The 13,946-nt window shown below is 42.7% G+C and overlaps 1 protein-coding gene across 1 annotated transcript in view; it reads right to left on the bottom strand.

Annotated features, from left to right (window-relative positions):
- The window catches only part of LOC143767910 (polycystin-1-like), a 331,505-nt gene that overhangs the window by 210,439 nt on the left and 107,120 nt on the right, over window positions 1-13,946 (bottom strand). The window contains exons 7-8 of the mRNA XM_077256430.1: window positions 11,132-11,397; window positions 4,313-4,688 (exon numbers count right to left, since the gene is read on the bottom strand). Of these exons, the coding sequence (XP_077112545.1) occupies window positions 4,313-4,688; window positions 11,132-11,397 (642 nt within the window). The remainder of the gene's footprint in view (window positions 1-4,312; window positions 4,689-11,131; window positions 11,398-13,946) is intronic.

The following is a 13,946-nucleotide window of genomic DNA, read 5'->3' as shown; positions in this document are numbered from 1 at the left end:
GAAAGCCCACTGCAATCGCACAAGTTAAAAAAAATAAAAATACCTCCAGATACGTAAAAGGATCATAGTTAGCTACTTTTAAAATACATAGGACAAACATATGACTATTTAAATACTTTGACCTAAAAAAAAAAAAGTCATTTAAAGTAATGTCCCTATGTCCGGGCAATATTTTCAGATCATTTCCATATTGAAGCTGCAGTCTCTCAGTTTCCTTGTATTTTTCCAAAAAAAAACTTTACAATAGCGAATAATGTGTAAAACAAGTGTCAAGCCTCTAGATGGCGCTGAAGCTCCAATGAATGAATGTATGTCATTGTTTAGAAAGAAAAAGAGAGTGAAATCCTGGAATATTGATCTCATTGTTGTAATACTTAGTAGGAAAAATGTGTGCTCTAAAGTATAAGAAGTGTCATGCTTCTGGTTAATGATTTATTGGATCAAAAGTTCCACAAAACTTTATAAATTACAATAAGTGTATTACAATCTAGAACTAATGGCACAAAGGCTGGACTCCTATGCTCACTAATACTGAGGATATTAATTGGCTTGGAGGTCATATTTTCCCCTCCTCCCATTTGATATCTCAAAAATAAACTCTGAATTGGTATACACCATATAGTGTACATTATATTCTATAATATTCAGTAAATGAAGAAAGATAGCTGACATTAGAGGACGGCACAAGGCTCTTTAGGGAGTCAGTACACTTTCATATATGGAAGTATTGGTACAGCTGTGAGATGATTGTCCCCCAATAAAAACAATACCTTTTTTATAGAGCTCCGATGTGCCAGTCATGAGAAAGCTATTTTAGAAGTCATATGTAAATCAGGCTGGACTTGCACTTGGAGCATGTCAATGCATTTGACAATAGCAGTACAAGTGCACCGACACACCCCTAGTGCACTTCCAGAGTGATTTACATATGACTTCCCTAATTTTTTCATGACTGAGCATTAGATCTCTACAAAAAGTATCATTTTTCTGGGGAACAATCTTGTACACAGCCGTACCACTACTATCATTTGTAATAACGTGCCGACAGGTTCCCTTTGATGGTTCCTCAAAACTTTACACAGGGAGGACTTTTTTTTTAAGATACCATATACAACTGTCATGTTGAATATTGTATCTGATCTGCAGGCAGGATGATTTAGAGCAAGAGAAGCTGATCAGATTGATCTACAGTTTGTGGCAAAGGTTTCAGTAAAATTTGCATTTTAGTTATTGAAATCCCTGGTATTTGTATACCCGAGTCCATTGGTCTTCCCTGTATGACTGTGCATGCAGAGAGTGCTGTCAATCACTAGTAGGACCGCCCCCTGGATTCATATGCATGCAGACACAAGGGATTTCAATGAATAAAATACCAATTATACTGAATCTTTTCCAACAAACCTATATATAATTCTGCTCAACTTCTCTTTCTCTGTACCATTCTCTATGTCATCAATCGAACTGCATGTACAGTGTGGCAACTTCCCTCTAAAGGAATGAGGTTAGATGTATAAGGGTGAAAAACAGTCATAATATGGGATGAGCCTTAGAATATTCTATGTAAAAGTAGGGTGAAATGGGTATTCCCAAAATCACAAATAACCCCTATCAACAAAATAGGGTATAGCATGCTGATTGCTATGGGTCCAACTGCGGGGGTGGCCTTGAGTGGAGCACAGGTACGCATGCTTGCCCTTCCCTCCATTCATTGTATGTGGGACGTGGTGAAAGCTGAGTGCTCTACTTGGATATTTCCACCACTCCCATTGGAGTTCCAGAGCCCCTAATTTGAGATTGCTGGGTGTCTCAGAGCACAGACCCCAGGGATCGGTAAGCTCCCTTACCTAATAGTTTAGGGATAACTTCTGATTTTTCAAATAATCCTTTAAGTGAAATATGGTTTCTACAGACTTTCGAAAATAAACATTTTTAAAATAAAGTTACTGAATTTCATGACACTGTTTGTTTTCATTTTCGGCGGACCAATTACACCAATCGGCTATATCAAAATAATTTCAAAGAAAAAGTCAATATACTGGTTGATACTCTGCTTATATTTCCCCTGATTACTTTTTCAACACCACATTCTAGACCACTCTGGGACAAGAGGGTTTAGAGCACCTCTGGATGACATCAGTGGCTGTAATGGAAACATCTATGGCAAGTACTTTGTGGAACATGTGTGGCTTATAATTTGTGGGGCATATGTGGTAGATACATAGAGACATCTGTGGCAGTGTAAGCAGATGGACATACTGCCCATGTTCCTCCTTGAAGTAATAAGAATAACATTACATCATTACATTGTGCAATGTGAATGATGATGTGCATTAATGATGTAAATATTGAGTGTTACGTGACAGTAAGGAGAGTTAGAGTTACGTTTGGGACTAGCCCAGAGTGGGAGGGACTAAGCTGAAGGGACAGAGACAGTTTCCTGTCAGAACATCAGATAGGGCCTAGTGTGCATAGAAAGAAGCCTTAAGGTCTGATGTGAGCAGTGCTGCATGACGTGAGTGTGTAGATGTGACAGAGGATAGCGAGATACTAGTGTAGAAGGAAAGAAGTGATAGAAAGGCTGAGTGCTCTGTAGGTTTGGATTTCTGTTTCCCTTAATAACAAAGACCTTATTTAAAAACTGCATTTTGTGTTTCCTTGTGTTATTTTTGTCTAATATTTAAATTTATTTGGTGATCTGAAACATTTAAGTGTGAGAAACATGCAAAAGAATAGGAAACCAGTAAGGGGGCAAACACTTTTTCACACAACTGTATACATATATACTAAATTCAAGAAGTAATAGTCTTTATGGATTGCATAAATGAAGAGAAAAACAAATATGGTCTCATAGAATATCACCTAGTATCAGATAGATTGGCTGCATGCTATGTCTGAGATAGGGGAAGGCCATACCTCCAAAATGGATGACAAGGACTTTTGTTGTAATTTTATATGTGCAATAAAAATGTATTGCTTAAGTATACTAGGAGGATTACTGGTGGATCACCAAGAATGTATAATGGGACAAACATCTTCAACATGGATTCCAATGGTATTTGACCCCAATGGTGATGACGAGCAATCCAGGGAGTAAGTCAATGTGTAACTAATAGATAGGAGCAAATCTTTTTGAGACTAATTGAATTTGTTTCAAATGTTACCAAAAAATTTGGATTCATCTGACTCAGAATTTTTGGCAATTTATTTTGTGAAACTTCAGAAAAATGGTAGACAGACGAATACCATTTTGCATGAATTTCAGAGAGCGGAAAAAAGATATTCACCTGTCCTACCGCTGTAACCTCTCTTCTGATCCTTGGTGCAACTGGTCCAGTCCTCCATGCATCCTCCTAAGCTCTCCCATTATCTTCAGTCGGTGCCAAATAGAGCTTATACCAGGGATCCCCACCCTTTGGCACTCGGTGCCACATGTAGCTAACGAGTCTGTGATATGTGTTGCTTGCGATAGTGTGCCAGATTAATTCATTAGCACCAGGTCTAGCGACCAGCTATGAAGAGAAGGTCTCCAGATGTTGACTTCGGTAACTTTTATAAGTAGCTTGAGATGGAAGAGCAGATTTGGATGTGTATAGATTAACAGTTATACTGTTTATCAGAGAGGTGCTTGGATGCAATGGTGTTGTGAGTGTGCCTGTCACGGGAATAAGAAATAGGGTTAAAGTGTAAACCCCTGGATGTAAATAAACTACCGTACCTATATGGGAGTGAAACAGAAGCTCTCAGTTAGCTTTCTGCACACAAGATTTGGCTATCATCACACTGGTAATGGTGGATTCTGAGAGTCACTGTTGTGAAGGTGGGGGGGGAACTGGATGGTGCTTGCAACCATCTCTCAGAATTTAATGTAGCTCTCAAGATAAGAATGGTTTGGGGTCTGCTGCCACAGGCGTTAAGACATACATAGCTTGAGGCCTAGTCTGTGCCAAAGTGGATCCATAGAGGACTGGCCAAGCAGATAACTGGACAAGGGGCTACATCAGTGGAACTTGAGCAGCAAGGTATTTTTTATCCTATATTTATTATGTTCTAGGGTCTGGAGAGAAAGCCTAGTAAATTATAATGAACATTCGATTTGCATCAAATCATTTTGATGCAAATCAAATTTCCTGCTGAAATTCAATTGAACTTTTAGTACCTATGACCTCTTACAGTCAGCTTTGGACACCGAAACGTTGCATATACATGGGTGAATTTTTCACTATCTGATATCTGGAGTGCTGAGATTTTTTGGGAGATAGGTAGATAGACAGATAGATGCATTCCATATACTGTACTGAATTGATTTACAAACCAATCAAATGATGACCATCTTGCTGATGAACCCCATAAACAGCTCGTAGGTGTGTGCCCTGCTTGACACTGAGCCACACTTCCAAACTTTGTCCTGGTTGAGCCACCATTGGGCACTGTAGCTCTGCTCTGTATACTGGGACTGTCACAGTGACCTGGAGTTCTGCTGCAGGTTCCTGCCCTTCAGCTTTCACTTTTACTGCGTATTGACCAGGCAGACTGTACTTATGAGTAATCACTCCACCATCAGTAGTGACAGGTTTACTTCCACCTTTGAATTCCCACACAAATTTCTGGACAGGAGCAGAGGCCTCTGCATGAAACCAAGAAGTTTGAAATACAGAGAAGTGCAGAATGGCTGATAGAGAGACTTCCACCTGTAAAAAGAAAATGGCATACCGTAATTGAATTTTTGGCACAGTAGAAACATAGACCCTGACAAAATGTATGCAATATGACAAATCTTGAATATTGTATACAGTGTGCGATTTCTAAGAGATTTCTGCAATTCTGAGTGTCATGTCCCATAACTTTGGAATCTTACAGTATTTGCTGTATTATTACTGTTGCGTTGCTATGCAATAAAGTTTGCCTTTTAGAAATTTGTCCTCCGTCTCTCCTTGTCTGCCTCCTTAGCTCTGATGTAAGGTCATTAACCCCTCCATTCTGCCTCATTCTGTGTATGACAGCCATGTTAAGAAGCTTATGTCATTTCATTTCTGCATAACTACAATAATTCAGCTTGAAAATAAACTTTCTTCTGGAATGTTCATACGTGCTTCAGCAGTCGAGTCAAGCTATCTGATTAAATCTTTTTGTGTGAGTACTGGTATATAAAGACAGCCTAGAAACAGGGTCTCTAGAGCCCCACACTCACAGCCTAGTTATACTGTAGAGTCAGAATACTGAGTCTCTGGCACAGAGCTTTGGATATACTATTGATTTAAATGACTGTGTTATACGATATGTCATATGGAAAATGAAAGTGGAAAAATATCATTAATCACTTCGCAAGAAGCTGAATAGAGATGGGCATACACCTGGATGTTTGGGTCCAGCGGGTTTGGCCGAACAGTTACAAAAAGTTCGGGTTCGGGCACCAGAACAGTACTCAGACCCACACCCGAACCCGAACCTCATTCACTTGACTGGAGGGCCCAAACATCCAGTGTTTGCTGTGCTGTAATGTGCATGACACATTAACAGATGTGTCTTTTCTGGGCAGGTGTGGGCTGCTATTTTTAGGTTGGGGGGGCCAATATCCATGGCCCCTTACCAGCCTAAGAATACCAGCCCCCAGCTTTAGCAAGGTTGGTTGTCAAAAATGGGGGGAACCCCATGGTGTTTTTTAAATTATTTATTTAAATAATAAAAATATGGTGTGTGGAGCCCTCTATTCTTGATAACTAGCCTTGCTGAAAATGAAAGCTGAGGGATGCAGCCCCAAGCTGTGAGTTTCATCTAGCTGGTTAGCAAAAATGCAGGGGACTTCATGCCGGTTTTTTAAATTATTTATTTAAATAATTAAAAAATACGGCGTGGGGACCCCTCTATTCTTGATAACTAGCCTTGCTGATGCTGACAGCTGAGGGTGGCAGCCCCCAGCTGTGAGTTTTGCCTTGCTGGTTATTAAAAATAGGGGGGACCCACACCTTTTTTTTTTATTATTTATTTACAGTGCAGGAGCGGCAGATGAATACTCCCAGCCGCCGCCCTTGCTCTTGCTGTTATTAGCGGCAGCAGGTTTTGGATGATGGGAGCAGTAGTCCCATCAGCTGACACCAGTGACTGGAGGTAAACTTTATACCTCCGATCACAGCTGAGCACTAACGCTATCATTTGACAGCATGGGAACTACGGCTCTCTGACCGGCGGGGATGATTTCACATGACAGCATGGCAAACACCTGGTTTTCGAGCAGCCGAACCTGAACATTAACACGGACTCCTTGGTGAAGTCCGTGTTCGGTGTCCGTGCCCGAAGAGTAAATATTTGGTACGGATGCCGAACTTTTCTGTTCTGGTTCGCCCATCTGTAAACTTGAGTCATCCTTATAAAATAATCAATGTGGCCTTGTATTCACAGGGTAATTACTATTCTTACAACATGCTCTTCAACAAAAGATCATACAATAAAATAAAATACAAACTACAGAAACAATAACTAAACAAAAAATGAAACTAAATATGTGAGAACACATCAGCACCTGGAGGCAGGCAATGATGAAACAATAATCCCAGCAAATTTACTTATGGATTATACAGGGTGGAAAGGAGGGAGTGGATGCTATGATGGTGCCAGGTACTGCAACGTGCACTCATATGATCTTTGCTTCAGGAAGCTTGTCTAATGCAAGCACAGCTGTTTTTATTAAAGTTGGTAAGGAAAACATTCAATACAGTTATTATAATCTATAATTTACAAATATGTTTTATCACAATATTTTAAGTTAATAATAAATATAATAATAATAATTTTATTTATATAGTGCCAACATGTTCCGTAGCACTTTACAATTATAGAGGGGATTTGTACAGACAATAGACATTACAGCAAAACAATAATCACAGTTCAAAACAGATACCAAGAGGAGTGAGGGCCCTGCTCGCAAGCTTACAAACTATGAGGAAAAAGGGGAGACACGTGAGGTGGATGGTAACAATTGCTTTAGTTATTCGGACCAGCCATAGTGTAAGGCTCGGGTGTTCATGTAAAGCTGCATGAACCAGTTAACTGCCTAAATATGTAACAGTACAGACAAAGAGGGCTAATTAACTGCATAAAGTGTGTGAGAACACAATGTGAGGAACCTGATTATGGTTTAAGTTCTTTGAATGGGCAACACAGGGATAGTTAGGTTAATGCGTTGAGGCGGTAGGCCAGTCTGAACAAATGCGTTTTTAGGGCACGCTTAAAACTGTGGGGATTGGGGATTAATCGTATTAACCTGGGTAGTGCATTCCAAAGAATTGGCGCAGCACGTGAAAAGTCTTGGAGACGGGAGTGGGAGGTTCTGATTATTGAGGATGTTAACCTCAGATCATTAGCAGAACGGAGAGCATGGGTAGGGTGGTAGACTGAGACCAGGGAGGAGATGTAGGGTGATGCTGAGCCATGGAGTGCTTTATGGGTGAGGGTAATAGTTTTGTACTAAATTCTCGAGTGGATGGGTAACCAGTGTAATGACTGGCACAAGGTAGAGGCATCGGTATAACGATTGGTGAGGAATATGATCCTGGCTGCAGCATTCAGGACAAATCAGAGAGGGGAGAGTTTGGTAAGAGGGAGGCCGATTAGTAGAGAGTTACAATAGTCCAGACGAGAATGAATGAGTGAAACAGTAAGAGTTTTTGCAGTGTTGAAAGTAAGAAAAGGGCGAATTCTAGAAATGTTTTTGAGATGCAGGTAAGAAGAGCAGCCAGTGATCGGATGTGGGGGGTGAATGAAAGCTCGGAATCAAGGATGACCCCAAGGCATGTTGCTTGGGAGTAAAGGTGGAACCACACACGGAGATGGCAATGTCAGGCAAAGGTAGGTTAGCAGAGGGAGAGAACACAAGGAGTTCAGTTTTTGACAGGTTCAGTTTCAGATAGAGGGAAGACATGATGTTAGAGACAGCGGTAAGACAATCACTGGTGTTTTCTAAAAAGGCAGACGTGATATCCGGAGAAAAAGTGTTTAATTGGGTGTCATCAGCATAGAGATGGTACTGATTGTTTGTCCAATAGGGGCAGTATACAAAGAGAAGAGGAGGGGGCCTAGGACTGATCTTGAGGAACCCCAACGGAAAGGGGAAGATGAGAGGAGGAGGAGCCAGCAAAAGATACAGTGAAGAAGCGGTCAGAGAGATAGGAGGAGAACCAGGGGAAAATGGTGTCCTTGAGGCCAATGGAGTGTAGCATAGTGAGGAGGAGCTGATGATCCACAGTATCGAATGCTGTGGGGAGATCCAAGAGAATTAGCATGGAGTAGTGACCATTAGATTTAGCTGTTTGTAAATTATTAGAGACTTTAGTGAGGGCAGTTTCAGTAAAGTGTAAAGAGCGGAAACCAGATTGAAGAGGGTCGAGAAGAGAGTTATCTGAGAGATAGCGGATAAGACGTGAGTGGACCAGGCGTTTGAAGAGTTTAGAGATGAAGGGAAGATTAGGTCTATAATTAGCAGCACAGTTTTGGTTGAGGGATGGTTTTTTAAGTAATGGATGTATGATGTCATGCTTAAATGAGGAGGGAAAGATACCGGGAGAGAGAAAAAGGTTGAATATTTTTGTTAAGTGAGAGGTGACAGCAGGGGAAAGGGACTGGAGGAGATGTGACGGATTGGGGTCACTGGTGTAAGTGGTCAGGTGAGAAGATGCAAGGAGCCTGATTGCTTTTTCTTCTGTAACTGGTTCAAAGTCAGAGAGTGAACTAGATGCAGTGGGGGAGGGAGGACAGTGCATGGTATGAAGGGATTGGGAGATATTTTCCTGTCGGATGTGGTCAATTTTTTCTTTGAAGCAATTGGCCAGATCGTCAGCGCGGAGATCCGTGGTTGGGGCCTGCACTCTTGGGTTGAGTAGGGAATGAAAAGTGTCAAAGAGACGTTTAGGGTTATTGGACAGTGAGGTGATGTGGGTGTTAAAATAGGTTTGTTTGGAGAGGTGGAGGGCAGAGTTGTATGTTTTAAGCATGACCTTATAATGGATGAAATCTTTGGGTAGATTAGATTTTCTCCACAGACGTTCGGCGCACCTGGAGCATTGCTGCAGGAAACGTGTTTGCAGTGTGTGCAACAGTTGTCGCCGTCTGTGCCAAGTTGTTCTATGTATAGGAGGTGCAGCTTCATCCAGGGCACTTTACAGGGTTTCATTGTAATGCTTCAGAGCAGAATCAGGACATGAGATGGAGGAGATTGGGGCCAATGAGGACTGCAAGTTCTTCATAAGTTTCTGGGTGTTAATGGCCTGTATGTTTCTATAAATGTGGAAATTGGGGGTGACCTGAGTGGGATGGCAGTTATTGATAGAGAATGAAAGAAGGTTGTGGTCAGAGAGCGGGAGAGGGGAGTTTGTGAAATCGTCCACTGAGCAAAGCCGGGAGAAGACCAAGTTGAGCGAGTTTCCGACTTCATGCATTGGAGAGTTAGTATGCTGCGAGAGGCCGAAAGAGGAGGTTAGAGATAAAAGGTGAGAAGCAGATGGGAAGAGGGGAAAAGCAATGGGGATGTTGAAATCACCCATGATGAGGGTGGAGATGTCACAGGAGAGAAAATGTGGAAGCCAGGTGGCAAAGTGATCCAGGAACTGATGAGAGGGGCCAGGAGGATGATACACCATCGCCACTCGCATGGAGAAGGGGATGTAGAGTTTGAGAGCATGGACTTCAAAAGAAGGGAAGACAAGTGAGGGTACTTGGGGAATAACTTGGAAGGTACATTTGGTTGATAGGAGCAGACCAACACCTCCACCTGCTCTGTTAAGTTATATTATTTATTTGTCAGCTATATAACCACATTATAAAATCAAGTTTTTTTTCACGTCAGCTAAAGAAACCTGTTAGGCCTGCAGATATCCATGGAATGATCCATAAACTTATATTCTCTACATAAAATGTACTCACAGAAACTGAGTGTCTTGACGTATTTTAAGGCTAAAGGTCCTTGAAAATCAATGATTGTTTATATTTTGCTTATCCATTGTTTCATTATTACTTGTGTGCAACATTCTTTACATATCCCTTTTTAATTGTAACTCTTATCCTAAATAAAATATTTTTATGTCAAATAACCCAGGAAGACCGAATGTTTGCTAGAACAGTTTTCCATATCAAAGTAACTCCAATCTACTATGGTAGTGTTCACACACAACGGTCATGTTGCTAAACTCCAGCAGTCCTGTGCCGCTGTGATCATTTCACTTTTCCCCAGCACTTAGTCTTACAGAGAAAAAGCTGTTTCACTTGCAAGACCTCACGGCCATTACATTATGTGCAAGATTAAGTTATTATGTAGGAAAAGAGTGTAAAGACTGTAGAGGTACATGGCAACGGCAGTTTAAAGATGCAACATAACTGCTGTGTGTGGACGCAGTCTAAGGCCGGAGTCACACTACCGTATAATATAGACGAGTGCTATGCGATAAAACATCGCATAGCACTCAGACCACTATTCATCTATGGGGCAGCTCCCATCACCGTTTTTTCCTCTGCCGTATTCAGTGTGTGACTGAAATCGCAGCATGCTGCGATTGTCACCGACACTCGGCCGAGTCTCAGCTCACTCGCACCCATATAAGCCTATGGGTGCGAGTGAGACAATGCACATCACTCGGATATCATCCGAGTGATGTGCGTTATACTCTGACCCCAGCAATGGAGGAGATGGAGAAATTAGTTTCTCTGCCTCATCTACAGCTGTGCTCTGATCCTCCCTGTGCGAGAGGCTCGGAGCACAGACACATGACACTCGGCTTCCACTTGCAGCAGAGCAGGAGCCAAGGGTCATTAGCATATCGCATCCGATGCTCTCGCATCAGATGCAATACGCTAGTGTGACTCCAGCCTATGGGTTGATTTACTGGCGTCTTTGTGTTGTTTTTTTCCCCCAACTTGTCACATAACTGTAGCAGTTTTTCCATGATTTTGTGCAAATAGCAACAAAAAAAGTAAATACACCCCTAGTCACCAGTTGTTGGCAATAGTACCAAAACCTTGGCCATCTAACACACAAGTGTTTTTTTTTACCTAACCTCCCTGTCTTCAAAGCTTCCTCTATAGCACCGATGACAGGCAGGTATGCAATTTTGTGATTACAAAAAAACACTCAGATGTAATTTTTCACCTTGACAAATTGCAGCTCTTGGATGATAGTTTTATTACATGAGTTGCCATCCCCACTTTTTGAACATATTTCCACACAGGAGCTGTTGATTTGTGATGTGACAGAGCCACAAAGACATCGTTGTATATCATCCCTGGTATAATAAGAGAAACCATGACGAAAGCAAAGAGCAAGGCAGGCGTCATCGGGGAAAGGTATTGGTGTCACAAGAGAATAATGCACAGGCGTGTCAGAGGGTCCCCTTAAACATGAGACATATTTATCTGCTGGGAAGAAAAAGAACAATTATTATCACACATAGAAACAATGAGAATATGATAATATAACCAAGCATCTATAATTGTCTAGATTATTTTATATTATTAGCTGTCCCCCATATTACTATAGCAGACCCCTTGAGTACTCAGCAGGAGGCAGACAGTAGCAGAATCTGCGTCAGGTAGCGACATTCAGACTGAATGTTACTCCTACCGTATATTATGACCAACTGCCCACTGTCACGATTTTTCCTATCGGTGTGTCTGGAATCAGAGGCTGGGGTATGCTTAGCTGTCAGTGTGTTGAACGATAACTCCGCCGCTCAATCAGAGCCAGGGTTTCCTCCATGTATTTCCTGCTCGGAGTGATTACCTGACTATTTAGCTGGCTCTCTGCATTCAGTTACTGCCAGTTGTAGCTTATACTCATTGGTGTTTTTGTGACTTGTGTTCCTGTGCTCAGTCTCAGATCTATTGTTACCCAACATTTGACTTTGTTTCTGACCATCCATGTGCCTAGCCCATCTGTCTTGATTGGCTATATTCCTGGAATCCTGACCTCAGATTGTGACCTGACCACGCCTTTGTATTATCCCTTTGTTTATGACAAGTTTTATTGGTTTGCCCATGAGTAGTGACTAGCATCACATTACAACTGACCTGACATTCTTTTTTAGTATGGATCCTATTTGAACACTGTTCAATCAGGTGACGAGTCTGACACAGGTAGTTCAGGATCTGGCCAGGGAGCACCAGAAACTAGAAACGTCACAGTCCCAAATGCACTATCAGGATGCAGTGGACCCATGTAGTTAAGATGGCTGCAACACAGGTGCAAAAATACAAAAATACTGATGAGACAACCACTCACAGCCTGCCAATCCTAATGGGGGGTGGTTGCTTGGTCTTGTAAACTTGTAAACTGTGGTGTCTGTTCACATGGGATGCATCTGGATAGCGCTGGGCAGCCTGCCTGATCTAATAGTATGGGTGTAACTAATAGGCTGTTAACCTGGATGCTGTGCATTTCCATTGTGTGAACAGCGCCACATACAAGTCTTCTTTGTGCAATTACATACCAAGCAACCACCCCCCTTTGGGATATTGGCAGGCTGTGAGTGGTGAAATCAGCTGGCATTTTCCCACACTAAAGAGTTCATCTGAGTTCAGGCTGTGAGGGAGCGCAGCTTAAGTGACATCACCGCTAGTCACTGAAGCTCCGCTCCCATCATTTCATTAATTCCCCAGTAGGTCGCATTAGCACCGCTCCCGGTTGTAAACTACACTGCTCAAAAAAATAAAGGGAACACATAAACAACAGAATATAACTCCAAGTAAATCAAACTTCTGTGAAATCAAACTGTCCACTTAGGAAGCAACACTGTTTGACAATCAATTTCATATGCTGTTGTGCAAATGGAATAGACAACAGATGGAAATTATTGGCAATTATCAAGACACACTCAATAAAGGAGTGGTTCTGCAGGTGGGGACGACAGACCACATCTCAGTACCAATGCTTTCTGGCTGATGTTTTGGTCACTTTTGAATGTTGGTTGTGCTTTCACACTCGTGGTAGCATGAGACGGACTTTACAACCCACACAAGTGGCTCAGGTAGTGCAGCTCATCCAGGATGGCACATCAATGAGAGCTGTGGCAAGAAGGTTTGCTGTGTCTTTCAGCGTAGTGTCCAGAGGCTGGAGGCACTACGAGGAGACAGGCCAGTACACCAGGAGACATGGGGGGCCATAGGAGAGCAACAACCCAGCCACAGGACCGCTACCTCAGCCTTTGTGCAAGGAGGAACAGGAGGAGCACTGCCAGAGCCCTGCAAAATGACCTCCAGCAGGCCACAAATGTGCATGTGTCTGCACAAACGGTTAGAAACCGACTCCATGAGAATGGTCTGAGTGCCCAACGTCCACAGATGGGGTTGTGCTCACAGCCCAACACCGTGCAGGATGCTTGGCATTTGCCACAGAACACCAGGATTGGCAAATTCACCACTGGTGCCCTGTGCTCTTCACAGATGAAAGCAGGTTCACACTGAGCACATGTGACAGATGTGACAGAGTCTGGAGACGCCGTGGAAAGCGATCTGCTGCCTGCAACATCCTTCAGCATGACCGGTTTGGCAGTGGGTTAGTAATGGTGTGGGGTGGCATTTCTTTGGAGAGCCGCACAGCACTCCATGTACTCACCAGAGGTAGCCTGACTGGCATTAGGTACCGAGATGAGATCCTCAGACCCCTTGTGAGACCATATGTTGGTGCGGTTGGCCCTGGGTTCCTCCTAATGCAGGACAATGCCAGACCTCATGTGGCTGGAGTGTGTCAGCAGTTCCTGCAAGATGAAGGCATTGAAGATATGGACTGGCCCGGCCATTCCCCAGACCTGAATCCAATTGAACACATCTGGGACATCATGTCTCGCACCATCCACCAACGTCACATTGCACCAAAGACTGTCCAGGAGTTGGCCGATGCTTTAGTCCAGGTCCGGGAGGAGATCCCTCAGGAGACCATACGCTGCCTCTTCAGGAGCATGCCCAGGCGT

Source organism: Ranitomeya variabilis, chromosome 4 (genome assembly GCF_051348905.1).
Source record: "Ranitomeya variabilis isolate aRanVar5 chromosome 4, aRanVar5.hap1, whole genome shotgun sequence".
NCBI lineage: Eukaryota > Metazoa > Chordata > Amphibia > Anura > Dendrobatidae > Ranitomeya > Ranitomeya variabilis.
This window is presented reverse-complemented; position numbering and strand designations above follow the sequence as displayed.